Consider the following 26,464-nt stretch of genomic DNA (forward strand, 5'->3'; position numbering starts at 1 on the left):
AACTTTTCGTGGAGTTGGAGGCGAAGCGTTATGCCCTGTTGATATTTGTTCAGTTGTACTCACTATTGGTGCTCAAAATTTCCGAGTTGAATTCACTGTACTGGCTCGCTCATCTCACGACGTCAGTTTAGGGATAGACCTCCTTCATGAATGCGGCGCTACGCTTGACTGTGGAACTGGAGAGATTCTTCTACAAAGTACGTTGCCCGCTGCAATAGTTGACGATTTTCCGACTCTGCCCATCGATGCGCCTTCGTTGGCTGAAGATGTGACGATCCCTGGTCGGACAGCAGTGTTTGTACCCGTATGCTCTTCTCATGTCCGCTCAGTACCCTGCGCTGGACTTGTGGAGCCCGATCATGCAAACGCCATCAAGAAGAATATGCTGGTCCCACGGTCTGTCCTTACAGCAATCGAAGGACATGCTTGCTTGTGGGCGCTCAACGCAGCCTCAGAGCCTGTTGTTCTACCAGCCGGATTCAAACTAGGAACGTTCGAGGAGCAGGCCACAATTGACATCAGAATGGTCTCAGAGTCTCCAGCCATCAGTCAGACTGCGCCCAAGTACTCAGTCGAGATTGAACGTATGATCAATAAGTCGTTGCTTTCTTCCGAGCAGATTGTCCTCGAGGAGGTGCTTACACGCTACGCGGGAGTCTTTGATTTCGCTCAAAACAAGCGTTGTTCCACGCTGCCCGAATCCTGTATGCACCACCGCATCAACACGGGAGATGCTACACCGATACGCCAGAAACCCTATCGCGTATCCCCGTCAGAGAGGCAAGTGATCGCCGATCAGGTCAACGACATGCTGCAGAAAGGCGTTATTCAAAAGTCAAGCAGTCCCTGGGCAGCTCCTGTTATATTAGTAAAAAGAAAGACAACTCTTGGCGATTTTGTGTAGACTACCGCCGTCTCAACGCCGTCACAAAGAAAGACGTTTATCCGTTACCACGCATCGACGATGCTGTTGATTGTCTGCACTCGGCCGCATACTTTTAGTCCGTCGACCTAAGGTCTGGATACTGGCAAATACCAATGCATCCGTCTGACAAAGAGAAGACTGTTTTTGTCACGCCTGATGGGTTATTTGAATTCAACGTTATGCCGTTTGGCTTATGCGATGCCCCAGCTACCTTCGAGCGATTCATGGACTCCATCCTTCGCGGTCTCAAATGGGAGATATGTATGTGTTATCTTGATGATGTAATTATTTTTGGCGAGACATTCCACGAGCGCAACCATCGGCTTAGCTTTGTTCTAGATTGCGTCAAACAAGCTGGTCTCGTTTTAAACGCAAGGAAGTGTCATTTTGGTAAGCGTCAAGCACTTGTGCTTGGATATCTAGCCGACAGGGACGGTATACGAGGCGACCAGACTCACACAAAATCAGTGCTGTCCGAGACTTCAGGTAACCGACGTCTGTGAAGGATCTCCATAGCTTCGTGGGCCTGTGTTCTTATTTTCGTCGGTTGATCAAAGACTTCGCCCAGCTTGCTCATCTTCTGACAGAGTTGCTCCGCAAAAACGCCCCATTCCGATGGACCGTTGAGTGTCAGGCTGCTTTCGAGCAGCTGAAGTATTTGCTTACTTCCGGGCCCCTCTTGCGCCATTTCAACCCGGAGGCACTCACGGAACTGCATACAGATGCTAGTGGTATCGGCGTTGGTGCCGTGCTAGTTCAGTATCACGACAGCCGCCATATAGTGCTCACAGGTACTGCACAGCTTGTTTCGTACTCCTAGGTAGAGGAGCTTCTTCGTGCATTCTCCTATAATCACAGCGACACCAGAGTTGGCAGAATACCGGTGTCCATGACTGCCGTGTGACCACCCACCATCGACAATCACTGTAATATAGGGGGTTATGCCATCCTCACAGAAAGCCCCAGCTTCTTCCGCGAGTTTTTTTTTCTTCTTTTCCGGCTTTTATCATTTGGTCAAGAAGGACGGTTTTCCAGCACTGCAACAAAACAAAAATTACAGCAGATTACAACGTCGAAATTGTTTTCACAATAGCGATGCCGCACTTTGTAATTGCGTCAATGCGTGAGTGAGCTCCTAGACAGGACGATTACTGGCTCACTTGTAATCCTGACATCTCACGATCAATCGTTTCATTGTATACGACGAAATGTTGCAGAGAAATTTTCATCGTGCCGTACTCCCGTTCAAAACGCTTGCCATGCACGTGCCACTGTCGCTTCACGTGAATTTTACTAAAAATAAAGCGCTGTACATCCTCCATCGTCTTCAGAAAGAGAAAAATAAATATATATCAGCTTATTTACCTTTCTCAGGGACTCCTCCCGGCGTAGAAAAGCCCCTTTGCTCATAGCAGGAATTTCCATGACTGCCATTGCTTCCTCGAACTGCGAGTGGCCCGATCCGATACTCATGAATGCCCAAACAGCAGCATCATAGACTCCTATATATATATATATATATATATATATATATATATATATATATATATATATATATATATATATATATGTGACGTATGAACTGATGGTTGGTAGAAGCTGAGGAGGAAGAAGTGCAGAAAGGAATAAACATGGGGTATGAGCCAGGCAATGTCACCCAGTCATCATAGCGTCACACAAGTCGACAGGATGAAGACCTCCCAGCCCCTTCATCAGTGTCTCATCATCGACGCAGTTCTACACAAGACGCCCTGACCATACATCGACTACGGAATCATCTCCTAGCCGCACACTGCGACCAGCACCATGACAGAATCATCGACCGACCTTCCCATCCCCAAGTACACCGGAGCAGCGGACGATGGACCTGTACAGGACTGGTTCGACCTGTTCGAGTTCCACGCTACCGCCGCATCTTGGTCGGAACGGGAAATGGTTACGAACTTCAGCGACTACGTCACCGGTGAGGCATTTAAATTTTACCTAATTCACATATTCGAGAACGACGAGTCATGGCGAAAAATCAAAGAGGAGATGATTACCCGTTTTAACGACTATGACCAAGACCTAGTCATTGCCCACCAGCTAGAGACAACTGCACACTATCGTCAATTTCCTAAGCAGTCCTCAAGCATTCGAAAGTCCAGCGCGAATCGACAAGTGCCTCAAGACGAAGTGGCACATGCGTTTACTTACAGAAGGCCATGCGTATATTCGGAAAAACCCAACCGTCAAGCGCAACTCCCTTGTGCACGAAAGTCGGCATTTCCAAAGTCGTGGCACCAACATACGACACGAGACGTCGCTCACCCTACTGATGCTTTTCAAGCTTCGTCTCGCATACATGGTCCACCATCTGGTTTTCTACGACGCAGCTCTGCTCTTAACGGTCACTATTCGTGTCATAAGGACGCCTTGTTCATGGTAGACCAGCTGACACATGGGGAAAATACCAAACAACGCCAAGATGACTCAAAGAGTGAAAATCAGTCTTCACGCATTGGAGCAGCTTACTCCCCATCTCGCAGACTTGGCCCGCCTCCTGGTTTTCCATCGCTTTGCTCTTTCGTGACTCCCAATGTTCATCTCACATCTAGCACGCTCACATTGGTCGGGATAGAGCTGCGGAGCTTGGACGATGCTACGCCAAGCCCTGGACTTACCACCCAGATTCATGCGCCAGAACAACTCGCATCGTTAGTTGGACAGAAAGAGGGCCATTCACAACTCAAACCTTACCGAACTACCCCTGTTGCGGTGTTGCCGTCCAGTGCGCAGCCACCAGAAACTCCAAACACAGAAGGCTCAGACGCATCGAACGTCACATGCTACCAGGCGCAAGAACCACTCATAGTGAGCCGCGAAGAAGAAGCCCCTGATGAACTATCTGTCAACTCTGAATGTTTTTTGTCGCAAGAGTTCATTTCCACGGCACCGCAGACATGCCAAAATTTGCATTTTAAACCTGGTGATGCGACGTCACATGTCGTACTCTCATGCAGTGGTCACCAATCCAAGATTCGAACCAACTCAGAAACAAATCATACATCAAACCTCGTACGCAGTTGTTTTTCAGAAGCGTCCGTAATCAACCACGTCACAGAAGCCTCTGAAGAGCAGGCTAGCAATGATGGCGTACCACCAACCATGCCAGATAATCAAGAAACCTGTTCACCATGCATCAGCTGTCTACAGGACGCGTCAAACCTCAAAGTAAATGAATGTCCCATTCCGGAAGGCTTGCCACTACAGCCATCTCCTGAGCAGCATCAGCAAAGCAAGCATAGCCAAGCGCGCAACCTCATGCGACAACAAAATAGACTGCAACGAAGGCATCGACGAACGCGAAATTCAACGGAAGCACACTCACCAATTGAAGAACAGCGGAAAATAAGATCTCTAACCGAAAAAGTATTCCAAGACGTCAAATTTTCTCGCACAGAGGAAAGTCACCAGAGACGCTCCCTGCGCCTGGAGTTACACAGACCGCAACACCACGGAAAACGCCAAGAAACATGCGGAAGCACTTCTTGCATACTGCCAGCCCGCAGGCATCACGCCATCACAATCCGTCAACAAGCACGCATTTTAGAAACAAAGCGTCTGTCGCAGCCACGTCTCAGAATCCAACGCATGAGACATCCGACCTTCCAACGCTACAAGGACTCCCAGCCTTGTTCCTTCCTCAATACTAACCAGGTTGTGCCATCATCATTTTTAACGCTGAAGGCATGGTTATGCTCACCAGAACGCAACAGCCAACCTCGCCCACCTGAGGTCTCCTAGATGTCACCGGACTGCCTTTCCTGTGAACATTTTATGCAAGTACATGGAACCGCCGTGTGGCATGGAACTACTGCATTTTCTGGCATTATTTTTTATTATAAGACTCCATTTGTTCATGCTTTCTAGATTGTAGCTCGCGCATTCTTTCAGGGGGAGGGGGAATCGTGTGACGTATGAACTGATGGTTGGTAGAAGCTGAGGAGGAAGAAGTGCAGAAAGGAATAAACATGGGGTATGAGCCAGGCAATGTCACCCAGTCATCATAGCGTCACACACACACACACACATATATATATATATATATATATATATATATATATATATATATATATATATATATATATATATATGTTTGCTTTGTCAGTGAGGGACGTTGGTTCTGTGACGGGGTCAGTCGTCAACTTTCTGATTTCCTGACATTCCCTGCAGGTAAACGTGAGCTCCGACCAGAGCCCCACTCTCCGTTCTTTCACGAGTGCAAAACGTCCAGTCAGCTTAGGACAGCTGTGGTCGTCGAGACTACGAACAGCGTTCACGAAATGGGCCAGCGACACAACTCTTCTTCCGGTGATGATCGGCTCCTCTGGCTGAGTTGTGACGCTTGTCTCCAGACTCAGGCCCGGCAGCGACTCTTCGACGATGCCGAAATTGTCCCAGTATTCAGACGTTGCGTCATCCTCTCTGGCAAAACCACTGTCGTCCAAGCATGGCGTACAGGCGGCGCTTTGGCGTTGCTCTCTGTTGCTCTCCGGCGAATTCGCCTTCCTGAAAATTGTACAGGAAAGTACGTCATGTGGTTAGTGAGCTAGCACCAGATGCACAGGGATCGTAGCAACTACACTTCCAAAGCTGGCATGAATAATAAGCTGGTGTGGTGAGGGACCGATGCAAAACTCAAAATAAAAGGGCGAGTCCTTTTCTCAGTCGGGATAATTACTGAAAAGAATTTCTCCCGAAAGTCGTCTGCTATGGGTTGCTTGAATGTCTTCCTCGATCCTAATCAATCAATAAATAAATAAATAAACTAAATAATTTTGTTTCCAAAAAACATATTTACGGTAGAAAAGGATGGCCGGGATAAAATATGAACCATTACGGATTGACAAGTGCGTCATAGCGTTTTGAGAGGATGGTTGGGCGGATAGGGCATGTGACACGCTGTGTGCGCGCGTGTCCGTGCGCTGTAGGATAAGCGCTCGTGTGTACAGAATCATTTGATTGGGTGCATCTCACATCTTTTTTTTTTACTTTGAGCACAGTCTAGCTTTTATATAACACTTTCTCAGTTACAGTGCTCAGCTCTCAAGCACGCCGCGTGCTTGCGACAAAAGCAGCATCAGACAAAAATGCCGGGCTTTGCCACCACTGCTCAATGTTCCGCCCGCAAATATGCTGTTCGATCGGACAAGTGCAGGTCAGAAAGATAGACGGAGCCCAAGGTCACGACAAATGAAAGGCGCCCAAGCAGACAAACACGCAAGCAGGAGCGTTGTGACGTACACACAGCGTGTTGTAGGTCCTGATTCGCCCAGACCTCTCGTCACAGCGCTAAGAAGTACCTACCCTTAGCCTTTTGATACACGGCAGCGACATTTCAGATACACAAAGAAACAAGGCTTTTTATAGACTCCGCACGTCCGCAGATCTTAGCACTTTCTTCTCACGGGCGCGCATTATGTAGGAGTGACTGCGTGTCCAGCGTCCTGTACACGCACCGAAAGGCGCTGCAGCGACAAAGTACGGGCTATAGCATTGGACAGTTTTGTTCACCTGAAGCCGTAAAGCAGAAGTTCTAACGAATTTGTCTTTGTACATATATAGCCGCCAAAACTAACAGGCCAACATAAAATAGAGTAAAGTATAGCAGTGTAGCTGGCAATGTAAAGCTGATCATAGAAAGAATGTCGCCCACAACGTGACAATTTGCCTTCTGCTTCCTTCTTCCTTTACGGAGCCCACATTGCGTCTGGGGTACAAAACGAGCTCGCCACCGTATCAAGAATATGCTTCTATAATGTTTTTTTTTCTTTTTGCTGCTGTAGCTGTGCGCTTTTATTATCAAAAGAAACCACAGTAATCGAAATGGTCTTACCTTGAATGGTGTGAAAATGCAGCTGCTGCCCGTGCTCGACATGTCGCGATGGCGGCTCTCTTCCTCTTCCGTGAAGCTCTATCCTTATGATTTGTCATGACTCATGTGAAGTCCGGCAAGGCACTCGTGCTGCAGGTACTCCCACACGCACTCGCAGCGCACGCTAAGCAAACTCTAAAGAAGCCCTCCACGCGAGCAGTGGACACCAGAGGATGCGGCAGAAATGCGTTCTATCTCTAGTGTCTCACGCTACTACAGCACTGTCGCCTTCCGTGCTGAGCACGCATTTTTGTGTCCGTCCTCATCCTCACTCAGTCCGCCTCCCCCCTCATCATGCTGCCTCGCACCTTCAGGCTAGCATAGTGGCTGTCATTCCACATCTCCTGCCCTCATGCGAGGCCATCTAGACTATTCAGGTGTTAGTGGTGTCGCCTTGGGCACCCCTTCTTGGTACCTGGTAAAACGCGTTCCTCGCTCACTATTGACGGGGGACTAGAGCCCCGTGTACATGGACGCGACGGGGGCGGGCTGAGTTGAGTGGCGGGTTCAGCTTACCTCGACGCGCCCGAGTTTATATGAACTCGCACGGACGAGTTGAGGTGAGTGGTTATCGCAGCGACGCTTTGCGTCGAGGCGAGCCGAAAGCCCGTCTTCCGAAGCCTGCGCTCTCGCCTCTCGCCGCTGTGGGCTGCGGTTGTTTACGCAGTTGTCGCTCCGCCACCGCGATGGCTATCTCAACTCCCGTCTTGGTATTTTTTCTCAGTCTCTCAGAGCAATTTAAATATCGTGGCAGCGCCCAATAGCTAGGTTGTGAAAAAAACTCGTGGGTAGGAAGAACACAGCGTTTCCTTGGCACAACGCGTTCACAGCTACTAGGTTGTCTCAAGATGTTCTTTGAGGGGAAGCAATGCGTTGTTCTTGGGCGATATTTTAACAGTCTTTACAGTTCTTACAACTTTTTATGAGATAATGCAGCTGCATAATTTGTTTCTATTACTGGCGGTAAGCGCAGGAAAATGGAGCACGAATCAACAAGCCGGCTTTGGTGCATTTAGGAGGCTGCCGAGGAACCCTGGGTGCAGTGAAGTGCGCTTACATCCGCCGTTGACAGCCTTGGGGACAGCTCAATATAAATAATATTTTCTCGCGTAAAACAAAGATTCGTATTAAACTTACAGAAATAAATATCGTTTCTGCACCCTTTGAAATGACCCAAAGTGTATATTTTTATCTGGAGCGCCACACAGACCGATAAGTGCCTGAACATGAGCAATATAGCAAATTTTTCAAAGTTCATGTGCCAGCGCTTCCAAACTACTGTCTTCGCGACTCGTTTTTTCCCCCACTTACCGTCAACAATGCAAGCAAGCTATGCAGCTCCTTTGTCTCTAGAAAAGTTGAAAAGCTGTAAAAATTTCTGACTTTGGTCAAGAACACTGCATTGCTTCCCCGCAAAACACATTAACATACACTAGTGGTGAATGCGTTTTAACAAGGAAATGCGGTTCTTTTCCTACCGACTAGAATCGTTTTACCGTGCTGCGTGTAATATTTCAATATTTCAGAGCGAAACCAACCCTGGACTACGCTTTTCCTCTGGGGGAAACTACATGTATTGGTAAACTCACTTAATTTTTGTGATAAAGTCAATTTACACCACTTGCAAAAAAAACCCAAAACAAAATTAACAAAGAATAAAATACCCGAACGTATTTGCCTTTTCATAGTCGAATCTGGCTGTGAAGAACGCAAAATAAATGCAAGCGGAGTTGGAATGCTGCGCATTAGTAGACAATTCTGTGAATTTACGCAAATGTATTCTGATGGCGAGGTGACCAGAAACTTTATTAAAGCATTTATGTGCACGTATTTGAGATTTCTGGCGGACAAGCCGATTTCCTGCTATGGGCAGAGCAAAATAGCCGGTCGTGAGAACGATAACCAACAAGCTCTCGTAGGACGTGCCAAGCAAGATTTAAACGTAAAAGTGATCTGCATTTACCGCATAACAGAACGATGTCCTCCGCGCGTACCGCGCGTACCAGCCGACAGAGAAAGAGCAACGTCGAAGTGATGGGGACAGGGGAAGCGGAGACGGCGACGGGCGGGAGAGGTCACGAGCCGTCAACTCAGCGCGACCGGTTATACATGCCCTTTCTGAGCGCGGCGAGTTCGGTGAACCTACCCCCTGTCTCCGGGTCGACGGGACTCGCCGCGACGACTCTCTGCCCCGACGCGTCCGCTTATACATGGGGAGGGCGAGTCCAGAAAACCTGTTTATTTAGACTCAACGCGCCCTCGTCGGGTCAATGTAAACGGGCCTTAGCTGGAGGAGAAAAGCGCGTCGCGTTCGCACATTGTTCACTGATAGGCGCGTGGCTAATTTACTTATACGTACGTGGCTTTGGAAGTCTTCCTAGTTAGGAAGCACATGGCGGCAGACACCGGCTGTGTGTGAGAGAGGGTCGGGAGAGGAGGCAGTTGTCGTTACTTAAGTAAAAGAGAAAAATTTAGCGGACTTTAGTCTCGAGAAGCTCTTGCTTTCTGTCCTCGCAGCTGTCTTGTGTGCGAGAAGTGCACACAAGGCCAACACGACGGGTGGTCGGCGTTCCTTTGTCATGAAAAGTACTCTGGGTCGACTTACCCCTCGAAATCCAGACCTGCCTGGCGCATTTGTGCGATACGTCTTTCTAGCGCATTACCCCCGTTTACATGGTCGTGATGCGCCAGTTGTCGCATTCGTATAAACGCTGTGCGTGCCGTGCCGGCTTACGGCAAACTGTCGACGCGCGGCTATACGCAGACGTGCTTTCTTATCGAGGAAAGACGAACTGGACCCCACTCCCAACAACCGTGGAGACGGCGTGCCGGCCTCTTGTTGAATGAAGTTAGTTAGTCGCCCCAGCTGGCAGCCGACTGACTGGCAGTTGCCTCGAGCTGTCAGGCTGTAATCAATTTTACACGAATGCCAGAGTAGCCTATCGACTTTGCAAGCGCGTTTCGGAAAGGTGATGCGACGCCGTTTGCAGGACCTCTCGTATGCCGCAGCTACCATGTGGCGTCGGATTACAGCGAGCGAGTATCGGATTACAGCGACTTGTAGCTGGGCCAGTTGGTTTATGTAAAAGAATTTAAAAATAACTCATTAGCTTAGTCGTGCCTCGAGCATGGGAAACAGAAATTCGCACAGTTTTCTGCGTCATCAACCACTATATAAATAGGTACATATTAGCGCGAGCAAAATAACAATGACTTGAGAAAGGAGTGGCAGGAGGCAGGAATATCTCAGCTCCCGACATTTCTGCTTCGTCCCACTTCTTTCTCGAGTGTTTTTGTTTTCTTGAGCTTATATTAATTAATTCCTTATAGCGAAAGAGGGACGCACGAAGTTCGCACAACGGGGGGTCACCATTCCCCTCATCGTGATTTACGGCCCGTGAATCGACCGGCACTCGCAAAACTGCCCATTTCCTACGCATTAGTGCAATGCGCCTTCCATTGCTTACATGAATGCGAAGCGCATGTTTCACACTCATGTAAACGTGTTTTATGCACACCGATGTCACCACACTTTCTTATAAACTTCAGAAACGTTTCTGTTCTTTTCGAGCTACTAGGCGTATTCTAGGACGGGAAAGGGCAAGAAAGACCATGTATGTTACAAGAATTGGAACCAAAGCTCAGGGGCAATGGAGTCGGATATTATCGTTGAAGGCTTCCAGAGAAGCATGTAAATGCATGGTGTGGAATACCGGACATTTATAGGGGACGTGGATTCATCCGTTTTACATCAGATACTCACGAAAGTGGAGTACGGGCGCTTTGTAAAAAAGAGGGAATGTGCAAACCATGTTGTGAAATGTTGCACCACTCGGCTCTATGGCATAGCCAAAGAAACAAATGGCATTTCAGCTTTCCTAAGTGGCTCTAGGATTAAGCGGTTAAAGAATGGTGCACGGAAGGCCATAAAGCACTACGCAAACATTCTTAGAGATGTACAGGGTACTGCACAAAAGCAGCGTGCTCAGAAAGCCGACCTTACGCGCCAGCTCGCGGGTGACCTCATAAATGGCCCAAAACATGTTTTTGGTTGCCACGACAGGTGCAAAGACTACTTCTGTGATGGCACCAAAGGTGACAACATTTATGATAGCATGCCTAAGGTGCTACAAATGAAAATAGTTACCGCTGCCAATATAATTGCCGAAAAAGCTGACCGTCTTGTGACAGATGATACAAGTAATCTTGCCGAGGCAGTCATAGCCCTGGTAGCCAAATTATCTGGTGGTAAACAGACCAACAGATGTCAAAAGGGCTCTTATGAACACCGCTGTTATGGAGCTGGGCTCAGCTTTCAGCTGGGGCTACAGTGGCACTGCACCACATCCAAAACTGTAACCTGCAAGAGCCCCGCGGCCGTCTTGACGCGCTACGTAAGCAAGAAGACGGCTCAGAAAGCAAACAAAGAGTCTCTCAGAGAAAAACTGTTTGGAGAAAATGGCCACCAGCAGCATAAGCGCAAGGAGTCTACGGTGAACGACTCAATGATTCATTATGGTCCGAATTGCCAGCAGCCAGACATGCCACCAGAGCAATATGCCGAGAAACAACGGGCTGTTTTAGCAAGCCTGCAGGTGAATGAGAAACAGCAGATGGAAATTGAGAAGGCTACTCGAGGACAGGCTGATAATCCTACATGGCATTTTGAAAGGAACATGCGCCTAACAGCGTCGAATTTCTATGCAGTATGCCGAAGGAGGGAGTGGACACCGTGTGACACGCTCGTGAAGACCCTGCTCTATAAGAAAAATTTCACCAGTGCCGCTCTTGAGCATGCATGGAAGACAACAGGAACGTGTCGCACTCCAGTTATACGAGCAAGAAATGGAAACTGCTGTGCAACCTTGCGGGTTATTTGTTTACCCAGAGTACGGATTCTTGGCGGCGTCGCCAGACGGATTAATTGCGAGCGACGGTATCGTGGAGGTGAAGTGCCCATTCACTGCGAAGGACATGGAGCCATCCGAGGCAGCTAAAAAGTACAATCAAAGGAGCCAAGTACACGAACCACCCAAATTGAGCCGCTCTCATAACTATTTCTACCAAGTGCAAGGCCAGCTGCATATCACTAAAAGAAGTTTCTGCCACTTCGTCGTCTGCACGTCGAAGGGCATCCACGTACAGCGCATCGAAAGAGATAATGACTTTTGGAAATTCAGAATGCTTCCACAACTAATCAGATTTTACAGAGACTGCATATTATACCTGAAATTGTAGATCCCCGTACTACGCGCAGCATGCCCATACGCAGACCACAGTGGAATGTGAAAGCAATGAAGTCACACCAGCAGTCTAAACGAGCTTCGATGAAGAACAAGGAGGCAAAGCAGAGTGGCGACTCGGACATTTTCCACAGCCTTGAGTCGTAGGACTGCTGGGCGCGTGCACTGTCAAGAAATTCACCAATTGTGACGATGCTACCTAATGGTGATTTTGAGCGCACTTTCGTGTTGGGGCAACGCCAAGTGCGTCTGTAGTTTCGGCCATGTGCAGTTGTAGCTATTTACATATTTCCACGCAAATTGCCAGTGCTCGAGCGTTACGCATACCACTTTGTGCATTGCAGGCGTCGCGAACCAAGCGAAATGCCGAGAGCCCCGTTACGACAAGCGAAGCCAGCCGCAGTGCACGTGCCAGCCCTGCACGCGCGCGAGCTGCGACCGGGGGGGCTAGCGAGCGTGACGGAGGAAGAAGGCGAGGTTAGAGGCCATGGAGTGGAGAGTGACATCGGCAGACTCCACGTTCGCTCTCTTTCGTCCTTGTTCGCTCTATTGGTTACGCCGACGACGCCAACAGGCGCCGCCGCTCAACGCAGCAGTATGTGCGTAAGAGCTTCGCTCTAAAAAACTGCACATTAGGAGAACGACCTTGTATATATCGAATGGCAGATGCAGGCTCAGATTTGACGATAGCAAAGACTCTTGTTCGAACAAGCTATGAGGTAGAAATTCACTTCCTTGTGTCGGGTGTGTCATCAGCCATTCACGTGCGTTCTGCAGCAGCAATGACCGAGAGACATGACCACAGAAGCTCCAATGAACTTTTGTAAAAAGTTCGTGTGTGATATAGGATAACGGAAAATAATAATAAAACATACACCTTCCATTCTCTGCTGTCACAAGTTCGCATCCGAAAGTCGTGATTATATGTACTTTTGCTTTGTGCGATTTCACATTTCTCTGAATGTATGCGTTGTAGTTCTGCGGGCTTTTTTGTGTGTGTGATGTTCAGGTGTCTTCGTGGGTGTAACCAAGTGCTGCCGACGCTCGTTTCGTACTAAATAAATTGTCACAACAACGTGTATTGACTCAATCTTGCTTACTGCATGACAGCCCTTCATTGCATAGCATATACACAACACTAAGACTCGTTGCTTGAAGATATGTTAGCCGACATAGTTATTTGAATTGACCAATCATGCATCCAAAAGCCTTCTTCAGTGCGACAAGACCTTTTCTTCAACTCCTTTGCAACTATTGTATTTGTGTACTCATGTTTTTGCCTTGCATGCGCTTTACGAACTCGAAATGGGTACGACATAGAAGAATTACAAGCAGCGGCTGTGTAGAAAGATGCATGGGAGATGCACTGTATCATAAGTATTCCGCTCCCTTGTTGCACTCCTGGGAGGTTTGTGTGAATCCGCCCCAGTTTTTATCATGATATGTTTATAGAGCTTGAGGTAACGGCCTCGAATCTACGAGCTTGCAGTCAATAACTGATATGGGCGAAACGATCACTCTTCATGTTATTGCCACGACCTTTACAGGAAAAAAAAAATGATGTTGAAATAGCGTACGCGAATAGAGAAGTCGTTCCTTGGACAAGGGAATAACGCACCTGGACCATTCAAGCCACGCATGTGCGAGTCTCGCTCATATGACACACAAGAGGTAATTGCTTCATTTTCGTCATAAAAATAGTTTGTCGACTAGTCCGATGCTTTGCGTACGGCAACGTGGTAAATAAACGTTGCATCAACCAAAACATGAATTCATACTAGCCTGCTGAAGTTTCAATTCTAATGAAATAAATTACGCTACGTATAGTGGGGAAAAATAATGATTATGCATTCGGCACGTGTTGGGCACCGTGAGTCACAGCGGCCACACTTCTTAGCACGCGATTTGCCTAACTACCCGTTTTGTTTTGTTTTGAAAATTCGGAAGCTTAGGTCATACTGGGAAGGAAGTATACATAGTCAAATATAATTTGCCTTCTCCTGTCCCACCGAACCGCATCATGCTCCAGCAACCCCAATTATTTGTAGAACGACCTGTTCCGTTGAACCTCGCATGAATACTCATAGTCCAAGTTTTGATCTCCGTTGTATACATTGTTGTGACCTCCGCGATAGAGTTTTTTACTCAACCCCGCATTCCGGCACTGTATGGAACATAGAGCAGCTGGCCAAGCAGGCTACGCAGCCTACATGAGGGATCTCTTGAAAAGCAGCGACCGCAGGGGTCAGGGGCTAGTGAGCATGGAGAGAGACGGAGGTGTCATTGAAGGGGAGAAAAAAAAAGCCCCTGCTCAGTGCCTCATTTCTTCGAACCTTGTCAGCGCTGAAGGGGAGAAAAAAAAAAAGCCCCTGCTCAGTGCCTCATTTCTTGGAACCGTGTCAGCGTGATTTGCACCCCCTCGTCATGCAGTGTGGCGCGCCGGCACACGTGTGGCAGTTCACCTCCGAAATGTTGGCCTTCCAGTCCTGACTTGGTGGCACCGTCTGGTGTTTTTTCCAGAACTACTCGCAATATAGCGACAGTAGGACCGCCACCTTAAACCAAGCCCTCCGTGTTTCCCTTTTCGAAACAGATTAGTTCGACTGCATCTCTCCTAGTTCGAAGACCACACGAACACTGCGAAGATACGATGGAACTTCTGTATATTTGCCCTTGAACAATGCAATACTTGCATCACATACCAAAGTTTTGAGGCAAAGAAAAGATTACAGACAGTCACCCTAGCAAACACTGACAGATGATTACCGTTGCATCTATTAGCTTTCGTCCAGATTTCTTTCGCTTGTTCTTGCCAGTAGTTCTCATTATCTTTATAAAATTCCAGTGGCACCCCTACGTACTTGACAGATGTGGTCACCCATTTAACATTGGCAAAATAGTCTGGTTTTGATGACCACTCTCCATGCCCCGCCGCGGTGGTCTAGTGGCTAAGGTACTCGGCTGCTGACCCGCAGGGCGCGGGTTCGAATCCCGGCTGCGGCGGCTGCATTTCCGATGGAGGCGGAAATGTTGTAGGCCCGTGTGCTCAGATTTGGGTGCACGTTAAAGAACCCCAGGTGGTCAAAATTTCCGGAGCCCTCCACTACGGCGTCTCTCATAATCATATCGTGGTTTTGGGACGTTAAACCCCACAAATCAATCAATGACCACTCTCCATGCCAGAAACCCAGACACTTTCCCCAGTTTACTAGACTGCCAGTTGCCCAGCCAAACCTTTTAACCACACTGATGGTAGTGGTAACACTATCTCGATCGATACAACAAACAGCCACATCGTCGGCATATGCCAAAATTTTAACTTCGGATTCTTGTAATCTAAAGCCACGAATGCAACTGTTTTGAGCTATTGCTAAGCACAACAATTCTATATATAAACTGAAAAGTAGGGGGCTCAGCGGACAGCCCTGACGGACAGAACGCTTTATGTTAATTGTATCTCCTAGCGTCTTATTGATTACCAGTCGGGTTGTGCAACTCCAGTATGCCATAGATACTCCATCTCTGATTACAAAACCAACGTTGATATGGCCAAGAATGGCAAGCAGAAGGTTGTGGGAAACACAATCAAAATCTTTCTCGAGATCAATCTGTAGAATGGCTACCCCTACTTGATTGGCATCGCTACACTCGAGCACGCAGCGCATCTTGTGTATATTAGTCACAATGGAGCGTCCCATAATCCCACATGTTTGGTGAGGCCCTACTAATTCTTTGATTACCCCTTGAAGTCGCCGTGCTAGTACTTTCATTAAAATTTTGTAATCACAATTAGTTAGTGATATCGGTCTATACGAAGAAACTAATTTTAACTTCTCCGAGTGTTCTGTCTTAGGTATCAAAACTGTATGTGCTTCACTAAAGGACCTAGGGAGGACATTAAGTTTATAAGCTTGATTGAAGACATCTGCAACTACTTGGGATAATTCATTTTTGAACTCCTTATAAAACGAAGCACTAAGCCCGTCCGGCCCTGGAGATTTACCAGGATTCATTTTATCTATAGCCCTTTCTACTTCCGTTGGCGTTATATAAAGCTCTAAAGCTGATTTGGTGTTATCTGACAACTTCGGCATTCTGCTAAGAAACACCTGCTTAAATGCCTCTGAATCAATGGGGGTGGCAGCGAAGAGTCCTTCGTATAGTGTTTGCCAAACGCTCGTCCTATGCTCTCATTGTCTGAAACTTCGATACCGTTGACTTCAATGGCATCTATGTGATTTCGTCTGGCATGACTCTTCTCTAATCCAAGCGCTCGCTTCGTCGGGCGATCATCCACAGTCATTGATGTTGCTCTGGCTCGCACTAGTGCTCCGCGATAGCGTTCCTCCTCATATACCTCTATCCTCTGTTTGATACTCCACAAATCGTCACCATATACTCCGGGTTTTTCACATTCAAGAGCTGTTAGTCTCTCAAGTGTTCGTCTAAGCTCTTTCTCATTCTTCTTAGATTCAAAAGATAAAACGCTAGATCTCTCTATTGCTTTTATTTTGATTCGCTGCTTGAATAGCTCCCATTCTTCTCCTATTTTGTCCATACACTCTATGTTAATATTACTTATTTTTTTAATAACTGATGCGCTAAACGACTCATCCCTTAAAAGGTTAGAGTTCATTTTCCACTGTTCCCAAGAAAAGGCGTTCCTTTCTTTTTTTGACCCGATATTGAATTTTACAAGACAGTTATCGGAAAAGGAAACCGGGACAACATTATAACTGCTACACTGGGACATCGCATCTGCAGTAAGGTAAAGTCGATCCAATCGGGCATTGCTTGTGCCTTGAAAGTGGGTATACTTCACATCTCGAGAGCTATGCAAACACTCCGCTACATCTACTAATTCGCGTTCAATAATCACCTGTGCCAGGACATCACTGCTTCTATCTTTAACGTTGCGCCTGCTTGATCTATCACTTTCATTCAAGACACAGTTGAAATCACCCACCAATAAGAGTTTCCTACCAGTACACATATGTTGTCGTAAATTGAAAAAAAAAAACGATCTTTCCTGGCCAATAGTTGGAGCATAAACACATATAATGCGCTATTCAGTGTCACAATAAACAATATCACACCATACTACTCGACCTGAAGAGCAAGAAAAGACATTTTCTATGACTAATCCTGGCAGTTTTCTAACAAAAAGAACACATCCCCCTGATGCGCCTATGGCCTGGCTCACAGTGGCAAAATACCGTGATGTAAACTTAAGAACCACGCTCGCAGTCTCCTCCTCGCCTTCAACTTTCGTCTCCTGCACTGCAGGCACATCCAGATTTTCTTCCAATAACAACCGGTAGACTTGGCTTTGCTTCTTTTTTGAAGCCAAGCCTCTAACATTCAGCGTGGCGAAGCTAAATGATACTTGAGGCGCCATTACAACCATGTGGAGGAGTTAGGCCCGGAGCATGGCGCTTACCTTGCACGTCTAGCGCTACGCTAGACGCCTGCAGGACCGTCCGACCGCCCGGTTTCACTGCACAGTAGAATTGAATTGTTCACAGCTTTTTTGTCCGTGGTGCCACCAGCTCTTGCTCTCATGCTGGTGCATCTGCCAGTCGGCGTCTTTGCCGGTGGTTCTTCCACGCTACTTGCACTGTTCTTGTCTCCCGTCTTCACAGGTTCTTCCAATGGTCTTTTAATGGCTGAAACGGCACCGCTGGGCCAAGAGACGGGGCTGGCGTTGCACGTGTTTCCGTCTATCTTCATGTCGAAACCAACGCTACAGGAGGCACCATCGACAGCTTGGCCTGGCTCCGACGCATGGGCAGACGCTCCGGCTAATTCACAGCCTGCGTCTGTCACTGAATTGTCAGCTGTATTGGTCGATACAGCTGCAGAACCTGGTCGAGTGTCAACAGGTGCCGGTGTAGATTTGTCTACTGGTGTTGCAGATGTGCAGTTCAAATTTTCTGCGACTTGATCTCCACAACCTTCAGCCGCGTCCTCTGCTTCTGTCACGTCCATAATGTGTTCTGACGCATCTTCGGCCTCCGCTGACGCGGTCACTGCGGCGTACGAACGGACGCATTCCGCGTCCCCATGCCCGAAACGCCGGCAGCGCGAGCACCGAGGCACCTTACACTCGCGACGCACATGTCCTGCTCCGCTGCAACGCAGGCATTGCATAGGCCGACCTGGGGCTACCACTAAGGCTAATTCACCGGCGACTCGTATCTGATGAGGTAGGTCCTCGACTTTCATACCGCTTTTCAGCTTAATGAAAACAGTGCGGGTCGTCGATTTCTTCTCATTTACTCCTTCCACACGCCAGCGTTCCCGGGTCCCTTCTGTAACTTTCAGAACGCTGCCAACGCCGTGCGGACATCTTCGTCCGAAACGCCGTGTAACAGCCAGTGAAGCCGCAGCCTCACCTTCTGCTCCTGAGGGTCGATAACGAGGCAGCGGCGTCCCTTGACCTGGAGTTCTTTCAGTTCAGTCAACCTCTTCGTCGCCTCCTGGCTGTTAAAGGTGACGGCCCACACATGGTTGATCTGGTAGGCGCCCAATGCAATTACGTCGGGAAGCAGTCGTTCCTTGTCCAGGGCGTCTCGGAAATCTTCGACCTTGAAAGGCCTCACTCGAATATCACCGTACAAAAACACTGTGTTCACAACAATACGTCCTGTTGGCGAATTTGGCAAGATGATCTCATAATCCTTGTCACTTTCGTCTGTAATCCTGTTTCCGCGGCCACCAAGGACCGCCTTTGCCGCTCCGCGGGAGCCCATGATTCCTGCGTCCGACGCGTGCGAGTGCCAACGAAATAATGACGCCACAGCTAACAATCAGTTTGAGATGGCAAACAAGCCGGTTTTGTATTGTTGTCACGCTAAACCTAACTAACATTTTTGTTCACTTTTTTGTTTGGACGTAATTTTAACTGGTTTTGGAGCTTATATGCAACAAAAAAAAACGTAAAAAGTTTTTAAAAGGCGTAAACGTATTTATAATTACCCCACGTAAGTGACGCCGTCATTCAGTAAGCAACTTTTTAATACAAGGCATCCTTTGAGTTAGTAGCAAACGCCAAAATTGCTTATCTCAAAGCCAAGGACAAAGACCCTTATTCCTACGTAGGCAGCGCCGCTAAAGATAACCGGCGTTTCTCGCTCATTCGGCAGGCACAAGAAATCTTGGAGGCGTTAGTCCACCACACGACAAACAAACAAACAAAAACCATAAAAAAAAACGCGCATTGAGTGTCTTTTAGTGGCACTCTATTCGCATCACAACTAGGTTCGGTTTCGAATTCGGATTTGAAGCACGGATAAATTTTTTGTGCAATTTATTTTTCAACAATCAATAGACTTATTTACTTATCGCATGTACATGACAAGCAAGTGTTTGGACACGTTCTCAGACAAAATAGTGCGTTGAACCAATTGCTTGTCATTTCTTTGTAAACTTTTTTTTATTGCGTTCTAGGCATTGAATGTTACGCGAAGTGTGTTCCTGTAATTCTGCCCAGAACTAGGAGTGCATTCTAATGAGCGCATCACGTCATGAGTGGCAGATGTAAAAATAATAATAATAATAATACTGCTTCTAATGGGCCGCCAAGCTCGACTTGACGGTCCCTACGTGGCATTAGCCGGGTGGCGCGGGGTCTCCCCTGCGTCTTCTCGGGACCAAAATAAAGTTTTAATCAATCAATCACCTTTGAACGCCACCTTTGAATGAATGATGGACTCCCTGCTCCATGCATTCAAGTGGTCTACGTGTCTTTGTTATCTGGATGACGTGATTGTATTTGCTCCCACTTTTCAAGCGCACCTTGAGAGACTGTCCGAAATTCTTGATGTATTCCGTCTCGCCGGCCTTCAGCTGAATTGATCTAAGTACCGGTTTGGTCGCCGCCGCATTACAATACTTGGACATATTGTTGACGCTTACGGCGTACAGCCCGACCCAGAAAAAGTTCGAGCTGTGAAAGACTTTTCTGTGCCAAAAACCGCCAAAGATGTCCGCAGCTTTGTGGGGCTCTGCTCCTACTTTCGGCGGTTCATCAAGAACTTCGTGGAAATCATTCGGCCCCTAACAGATTTACTCAAACCGGATGAGATGTTTTTCTGGGGTTCCTCGCAAGTAGCAGCATTTTCCGACCTGACCACTTTGTTCACTTCTCCTGTTCTGGCTCACTTCGACCCTATGGCATCGACCGAAGTCTGCACCGGTTCCAGTGGTTACGGAATAGGCGTTGTGTTAGCTCAGCGACAACGTGGACAGCATCGCGTGATAGCTTATGCTAGTAGGCTGCTGTCCCCCTCGGAGCGTAATTATTACATCACAGAGCGCGAATGCCTAGCGCTGGTGTGAGCAGTCGCGAAATTTCGCCCTTACTTATACGGTCAATCATTTATAGTTCTCACCGACCACCACGCCTTTTGCGGGCTCGCCCCCCTCAAAGATCACACAGGTCGTCTCGCCCGCTGGGCACTCCACCTCCAAGAGTATTCTTACACCGTTGTGTATAAATCAGGAAAACTGCAAAAAAGATGCGGATTGTCTGTCACGCTACCCTGAGGCCGACTGCGATCCTACGAGCACTGATTCTGTGGGTTGCGTCCTTTCCATTTCCCAGCTGCTTCATCTCGGGGACGAGCAGCGTCGCGATCCGGATATCAGCTGCCTAATACAACAGCTCGAATCTTCACCTCAAGACGCTTCTGTTCGCATGTTTACCTTAAAGGACCACACCTTATATCGGCGTAATTTATCGCCCAATGGTCACGACCTACCTCCGGTTATACCAAAGCACCTGCGCTCCACAGTCCTACGCGAGCTCTATGACGCGCCAACCGCGGGTCACCTTGGTGTTTCTCGCACAGATGACAGTGTGCGCCGCCGCTTCTATGGCCTGGTCTTTCACACTCTGTACGTCGTCATGTCAACGCTTGCGAAATTTGCCAGCGTCGCAAAAAAGCCATTGGGACTCCCTTCCGGGTATCTTCAGCCCATCGACATCCCATCGGAGCCATTCTTCCGTGTTGGTTTGGACCTTCTCGGTCCCTTCCCAATATCCACCTCCGGAAACAAGTGGGTCGCGGTTGCTGCCGATTACGCGACCCGCTATGCAGTTACACAAGCCATGCTAAAGGCTGCGCTACCGACGTCGCTGATTTTCTACTACGCGATCTCATTTAAGCGGACCGACTACTGTTATTTTCCATGTAACAATATCAAGCATATGAAGTACAATGAGAAAGGAGTTGGTTTGAAATGAATTGGCAAATATAATGAAAACAAAACATTCTTTTACAATGGCCAGACTAGCATAGAAGCTTCTCTTAGCGAAAAACATAGGTTTATATTTATGAATATAACTTTTGCTTCTTACGCATTAGCAGAGTTTACACATTTCTAAATGGCTCTCGGTTGCTTGAATGAAAGTGTAGCGATGCAAAGGAATATTATAAATACATTATTCACACCCTAACGCTTCAGTCATTTACATGACCACACATGTGTAGATGTTGCCCTTTATTGGTATATATTAGCAATTATATTGAACAAAACCAATGTCTTCAGAATGAAGGCATATTTAGAAGACAAGCTTAGCCTCTTTAATCAAACGATCAAAGTTCTTTCAATGTTACAATAAAATAAATAATGCATACACTGATGCAATGTACCACATGCAGTTTGGCCATTGAAGTATTTCTGCCATCGGCACACACAACGCAAAACTCGTGCAAAATGTAAAAACATGAAAGCAACGAACCAAACTAGAAATATAACAAAAAAAACTAATTAATGCAAATGTAGTGCTATGTCAAAGAAAGAAAGAAAATATGGCACATTTCTGAGCACTTATGAAAGGATTTTTCGTGGGTTAGTGTCAGAGTAGAGAAGAAAATAATGTTATTTGGTCAATGAGACTTTTCCCATACTATTTCTCATTTCAAACTATGACACAAGAACTGAAAAACATTTCATTTTCACATTTAGGGCTTGTCCTTTCTGTAAACATCTAAAATGAGTACTGCCAATACATCCAAAACCTAAAAAAAGATGCACATACTTGTCTTTGTGTTTACTCAAGCTATAAGTCATTTGAACAGTTAGCAAAAGGAAAGTGGCAGTAGGCTCACAAATGAAATGCCTCAATATTCCTTAAGATTTGTAGTTTTTCATTAATATGCAATATTATTACATAAATGCAAAAAAAATGAAAGTGTACAAACAACAAAACCACTCCTGCCAGAGCTCTATATGCAGATCATGGGGCACCTCAATTAGAAAACCACGTTTTCAAACCCCACCCAGTAAGGTTTTTTTTTCTACCCCTCACTTGAATCCATTCTTTTTTCATAACTTGAGGCTACAAACGTCATGAGAAAAATACCAAATTATCCCTGAAAAAAGAGAGGTAGGGCAAAAAAATTAAACACACAAATTTCTAGCTTTCTTTTAGTTCTCTGTATGTCCCTACTTTCGCTGAAATGTTCATTCTCCAACCTAATCACGGTATAACAAGCATTTAAGTTTTTCTTAGATTCAAGTGGAGATAATATGCATACAGAACAAATTACATTAGAAAAAGCGATGTAATCAATTGTATTGCTCCCTTACCTCAGACATGACATACTTCTCATTGCTGAAATCTTGTCTGAAAATTTCGCCTAATTTGAATTAGGAAGAAAAAAAAAGTTTTTTGATCCTGCTAACATTTAGGAATCTACGAATCCAAAAATGAAAGATTCTGCTTTATTTAACGTTTCTGTGCTAAGCACCACTGAACAAGGATACAAAATTCACAAACCGAGACAAAACATGGATACACGAGGAAAAACAGAATAATCCACTCTGTTACTCTTTTCGTGGCTCCACAGCACCGAGCAAGGATGCGAAATTCACAAACTGAGACAAGACATGGATAGAAGATCATAAACAAAATAATCCACAGTGATTAACTTTTTTTAGCTCCACAGCACAGAGCAATAATACAAGTTCACAAATTGAGACGAGACATTAATAGAAGATCATAAACAAAATATTACACTGTGCTTACCCTTTTTTAGCTCCACAGCACAAAGCTAGAATACAAAATTCACAAACTGAGACGAGACACGAATAGAAGATCATTAACAAAATATTATACTGTGTTTAACTTAGCTCCAGAGCACAGAGCAAGGATAGAAAATTTACAAATTGAGACTAGACATGGATGCAATAGCATAAACAAAATGGTTCAGTGTGTTTACCTTTTCGTAGCTCTACAGCACAGAGCAAAAATACAAAATTCACAAACCGAGACGAGACATGAATAGAAGATAATAAACAAAATAATCCACTGTGTTGAACTTTTCTTAGCTCCACAACACACAGCAAGAATACGGAATTCACAAACTGAGACTAGACATGAATAAAAGATCATAAACAAAGTAATCCACTGTGTTTAACTTTTCTTAGCTTCACAGCACAGAGCATGAATACAAAATTAAAAAAACTGAGACGAGACATGAACATAAGATCATAAACAAAATAAACCACTGTGTTTAACTTTTCTTCTCCAAAGCACAGAGCAAGGATACAAAATTCACAAACTGAGACTAGACATGAATAGAAAATCGTAAACAAAATAATCCACTGTGTCTACCTTTTCTTAGGTCCACAGCACAGAGCAAGGATACGGAATTCACAAACTGAGACTAGACATAAATAACAGATTATAAACAAAATAGTCCACTGTGTTTAACTTTTTTTAGCTTCACAGCGCAGAGCATGAATACAAAATTCACAAACTGAGATGAGACATGAGTACAAGAGCATACATGTGAAGTCCCTCAAAAGCTCCTGAAAAGTTTTTTTAAACGAATAAGCCAAATAGTGATAAGATATCCAATAGCTGATGGATCCCAAATCTCTCAACACACTTTAGCAGCTATTTGCAATAAAGTATCCAATCAATCATTTCCACAAAAAAATCCTGGGTACTTCTGACCTTTAGGCATTCTTGTTCTTGTGACAACAGGACAGAAGTAGAATAAGATGACCTCTCCGTCTAAATGATGCAGTGCAGTGAATGCACGAAAACAGACATTCTTTTGTGCGGCTGCATACATTGTCCAAAAGATGATTCTTCAGCAAAGAACATGCACTGCAATCGTCACAAAAAAAAAAAAACAAAAGGCGGGCCTGTGTTAACCGAGATGTCTTTTCATTCGCGACTTGCACTTGGTCAAATAGGTGCACTGTTGCTCGTAGGAATACAGTCCACCTTGTATGGACATAAATGGATGGTACTGCTTACAGGCAGCTGTTTATAAGAAACCTGGAAAGACGCATAACAACAGAAAAGCAATCAAAACAGTGTCATACAACGCACGACATCACAGCACCAAGCAAGCAAGAATACTTACTGCACTGCTAAGTGAATTGCCTACACAAACATATTAGTGAAGTTTACAATGAACTGACCCAGTACGTCTCACAAAGGCAATCAAAACTGTGTCATACATCGCACGACATCAGAACACAGCACCAAGCAAGCAGGAATACTTACTGCCCGTGCTAAATGAATCATTGCACAAACATGTTAGTGAAGTTTATAATGAACTGACCCAGTACATCACACAACAGTTCCAATGACTTACAACAGAAATATTGTATTTAATACACGTATACACCTGCTGCAAAAATACAGAGGTATGAATTATGGGGGGACAAAAATTATCTTTGTTATTTAGGAAGCTACAGTGATAAAATTTGGCATGCAGATGTCATTTGTAGTGCTAATATCATAAGTGAAATTGGTTTTAAGCTATATAATATAACTTTTGAGTTACAACACTTGATAGACTCTCATTGTAACCCCAAACTTAATTAGCTAGTTAGACTCAAGTTCGTCAAAATTTTTGCATAAGAATATTTACAAGGGTCCATTTTGTGCCGTAATGCTATTGGTTTATATTTAATATATAAGTATGCACACAAAATTTTTTTCTGAAATGTCCTGGACATATCGTCGTACCAACATCATTTACAAAAAGCTAGTTGCAAAAGTCTGTATTATGTGCACACAAATACGGACAGCCTTACGGCGCTCGCCAATGTTTCAGAATACAAGTGCAGGAAACGGAATGGCTACAGCTTAATTTGCTATGAAATGGCACAGGGATGACTGACAGTAACTGCTCAAAAAATGAACTTGAGAAACTGAAACAAGGAGATTAGAGCTAGTTGCTGATGAAACGGAACTCTGAAGGAGGCTGGCTTTATTTTTCGTTGGAGAAATACATCTTTGTGGTTATGTTGAGCTCCAATCTGTCCTCTTTGTGATGTTGCGAATATGGTGGCACTTTGCCAAGGGAAAGCTACCTATTTGCATTTTTCAATACCCAATTTTCACATAGCTTTGGATGACAGCCCACCAGTAAAATGCTTGTTTCTTAACTTCTACTACTTGTTTTGGTCTAAAATCACACCATGATGTAAAACATGGTCTCTGTATTACAGAAAAAACTAATTGAAAAACTGAACATTTTGACCAAATTCACAATTCTTCTTGTCACGTCCCCCCTCAAAAGTATTTCTTATATTACTATTCGAAGATCGCACGTTCAGATCTTGGGTTCCTGCTGGTGGCAAGTCATCTTTTTGTCCACTTTTTTTTCTTTCGATTTACATAACAATTACTCATAATACCATTCCCTATACTTTGTTTGGCATGATTATTATTTAGATCTCATTGTGTCTAACAAGGAAAACGAGCCCTTATATGTACACATCTTTCCTTCATTCATAGCAGTGTGTCTTTTACATATGAACACACTAAAATTGAAAGCTCTAAAAGAGTTAATATTACCAGTCCAGTAGTCAAAGAAAGAAACAACCTGTATTGAGAACACTAACAAGGTACTCTAATGACTCAACCCACCTGTCGAAAAAAAAACACACTTGCCCAAATTACAGAGTTCTCTAGATTTACATAGAAGAGATTTTGTAACACAGTTATAGAAGAAAGCATTACACGCTTCCTTAGAATCCCCATCAATATGCCCTCTAAGAAAACATGGAATTCAAGTGCTACAGTGTTGCCAACCATGAAAGAGGGCACGGAGACAATAAACTTGGCCTCAACCATGGCCACTGCCGATTGGCATGCCCTCCCGGCAGGGTGTGCCATGCAGGACCTAAAACCTCTCTATGTTGCTTAGTCTTTGGTCATGAGTGCAAATTGAATTGAAAGTGAGTTGGCAGAGTGCAGAGGATTTGCAGGCAAAGCACTCGGAATGCTCGAACCTGCCGAACTGTTCGGACTAACGCGAGCAGATACAAAAGCACTGGCTGCACACCTGTGTGAAAAGGCAACTGAACCAGTTCTATGCATGCGATAAACCTATTGTAATAGCA

The 26,464-nt window shown here is 45.7% G+C and overlaps 2 protein-coding genes across 10 annotated transcripts in view; both read right to left on the bottom strand.

Annotated features, from left to right (window-relative positions):
• Positions 1-1,931: 1,931 nt before the first annotated feature.
• LOC119185864 (uncharacterized) lies at positions 1,932-6,930 on the bottom strand. Its single transcript, XM_075874438.1, has 3 exons — positions 6,804-6,930; positions 5,114-5,476; positions 1,932-1,962 (listed from the first exon to the last, which is right to left on the bottom strand). Exons 1-3 carry the CDS (start codon positions 6,899-6,901, stop codon positions 1,932-1,934), a joined length of 492 nt encoding a protein of 163 aa, XP_075730553.1. The 5' UTR covers positions 6,902-6,930.
• Positions 6,931-21,574: 14,644 nt separating this feature from the next.
• The window catches only part of LOC142772211 (uncharacterized), a 39,096-nt gene continuing 34,206 nt past the window's right edge, over positions 21,575-26,464 (bottom strand). For all 9 annotated transcript variants that reach the window (XR_012886325.1, XR_012886322.1, XR_012886319.1 and 6 more), the window contains one exon: positions 21,575-24,383. The gene's annotated coding sequence lies outside the window, so the exon portion shown is untranslated. The remainder of the gene's footprint in view (positions 24,384-26,464) is intronic.

This window comes from Rhipicephalus microplus, chromosome 9, assembly GCF_043290135.1.
Source record: "Rhipicephalus microplus isolate Deutch F79 chromosome 9, USDA_Rmic, whole genome shotgun sequence".
In the NCBI taxonomy this organism is placed as follows: Eukaryota; Metazoa; Arthropoda; class Arachnida; order Ixodida; family Ixodidae; genus Rhipicephalus; species Rhipicephalus microplus.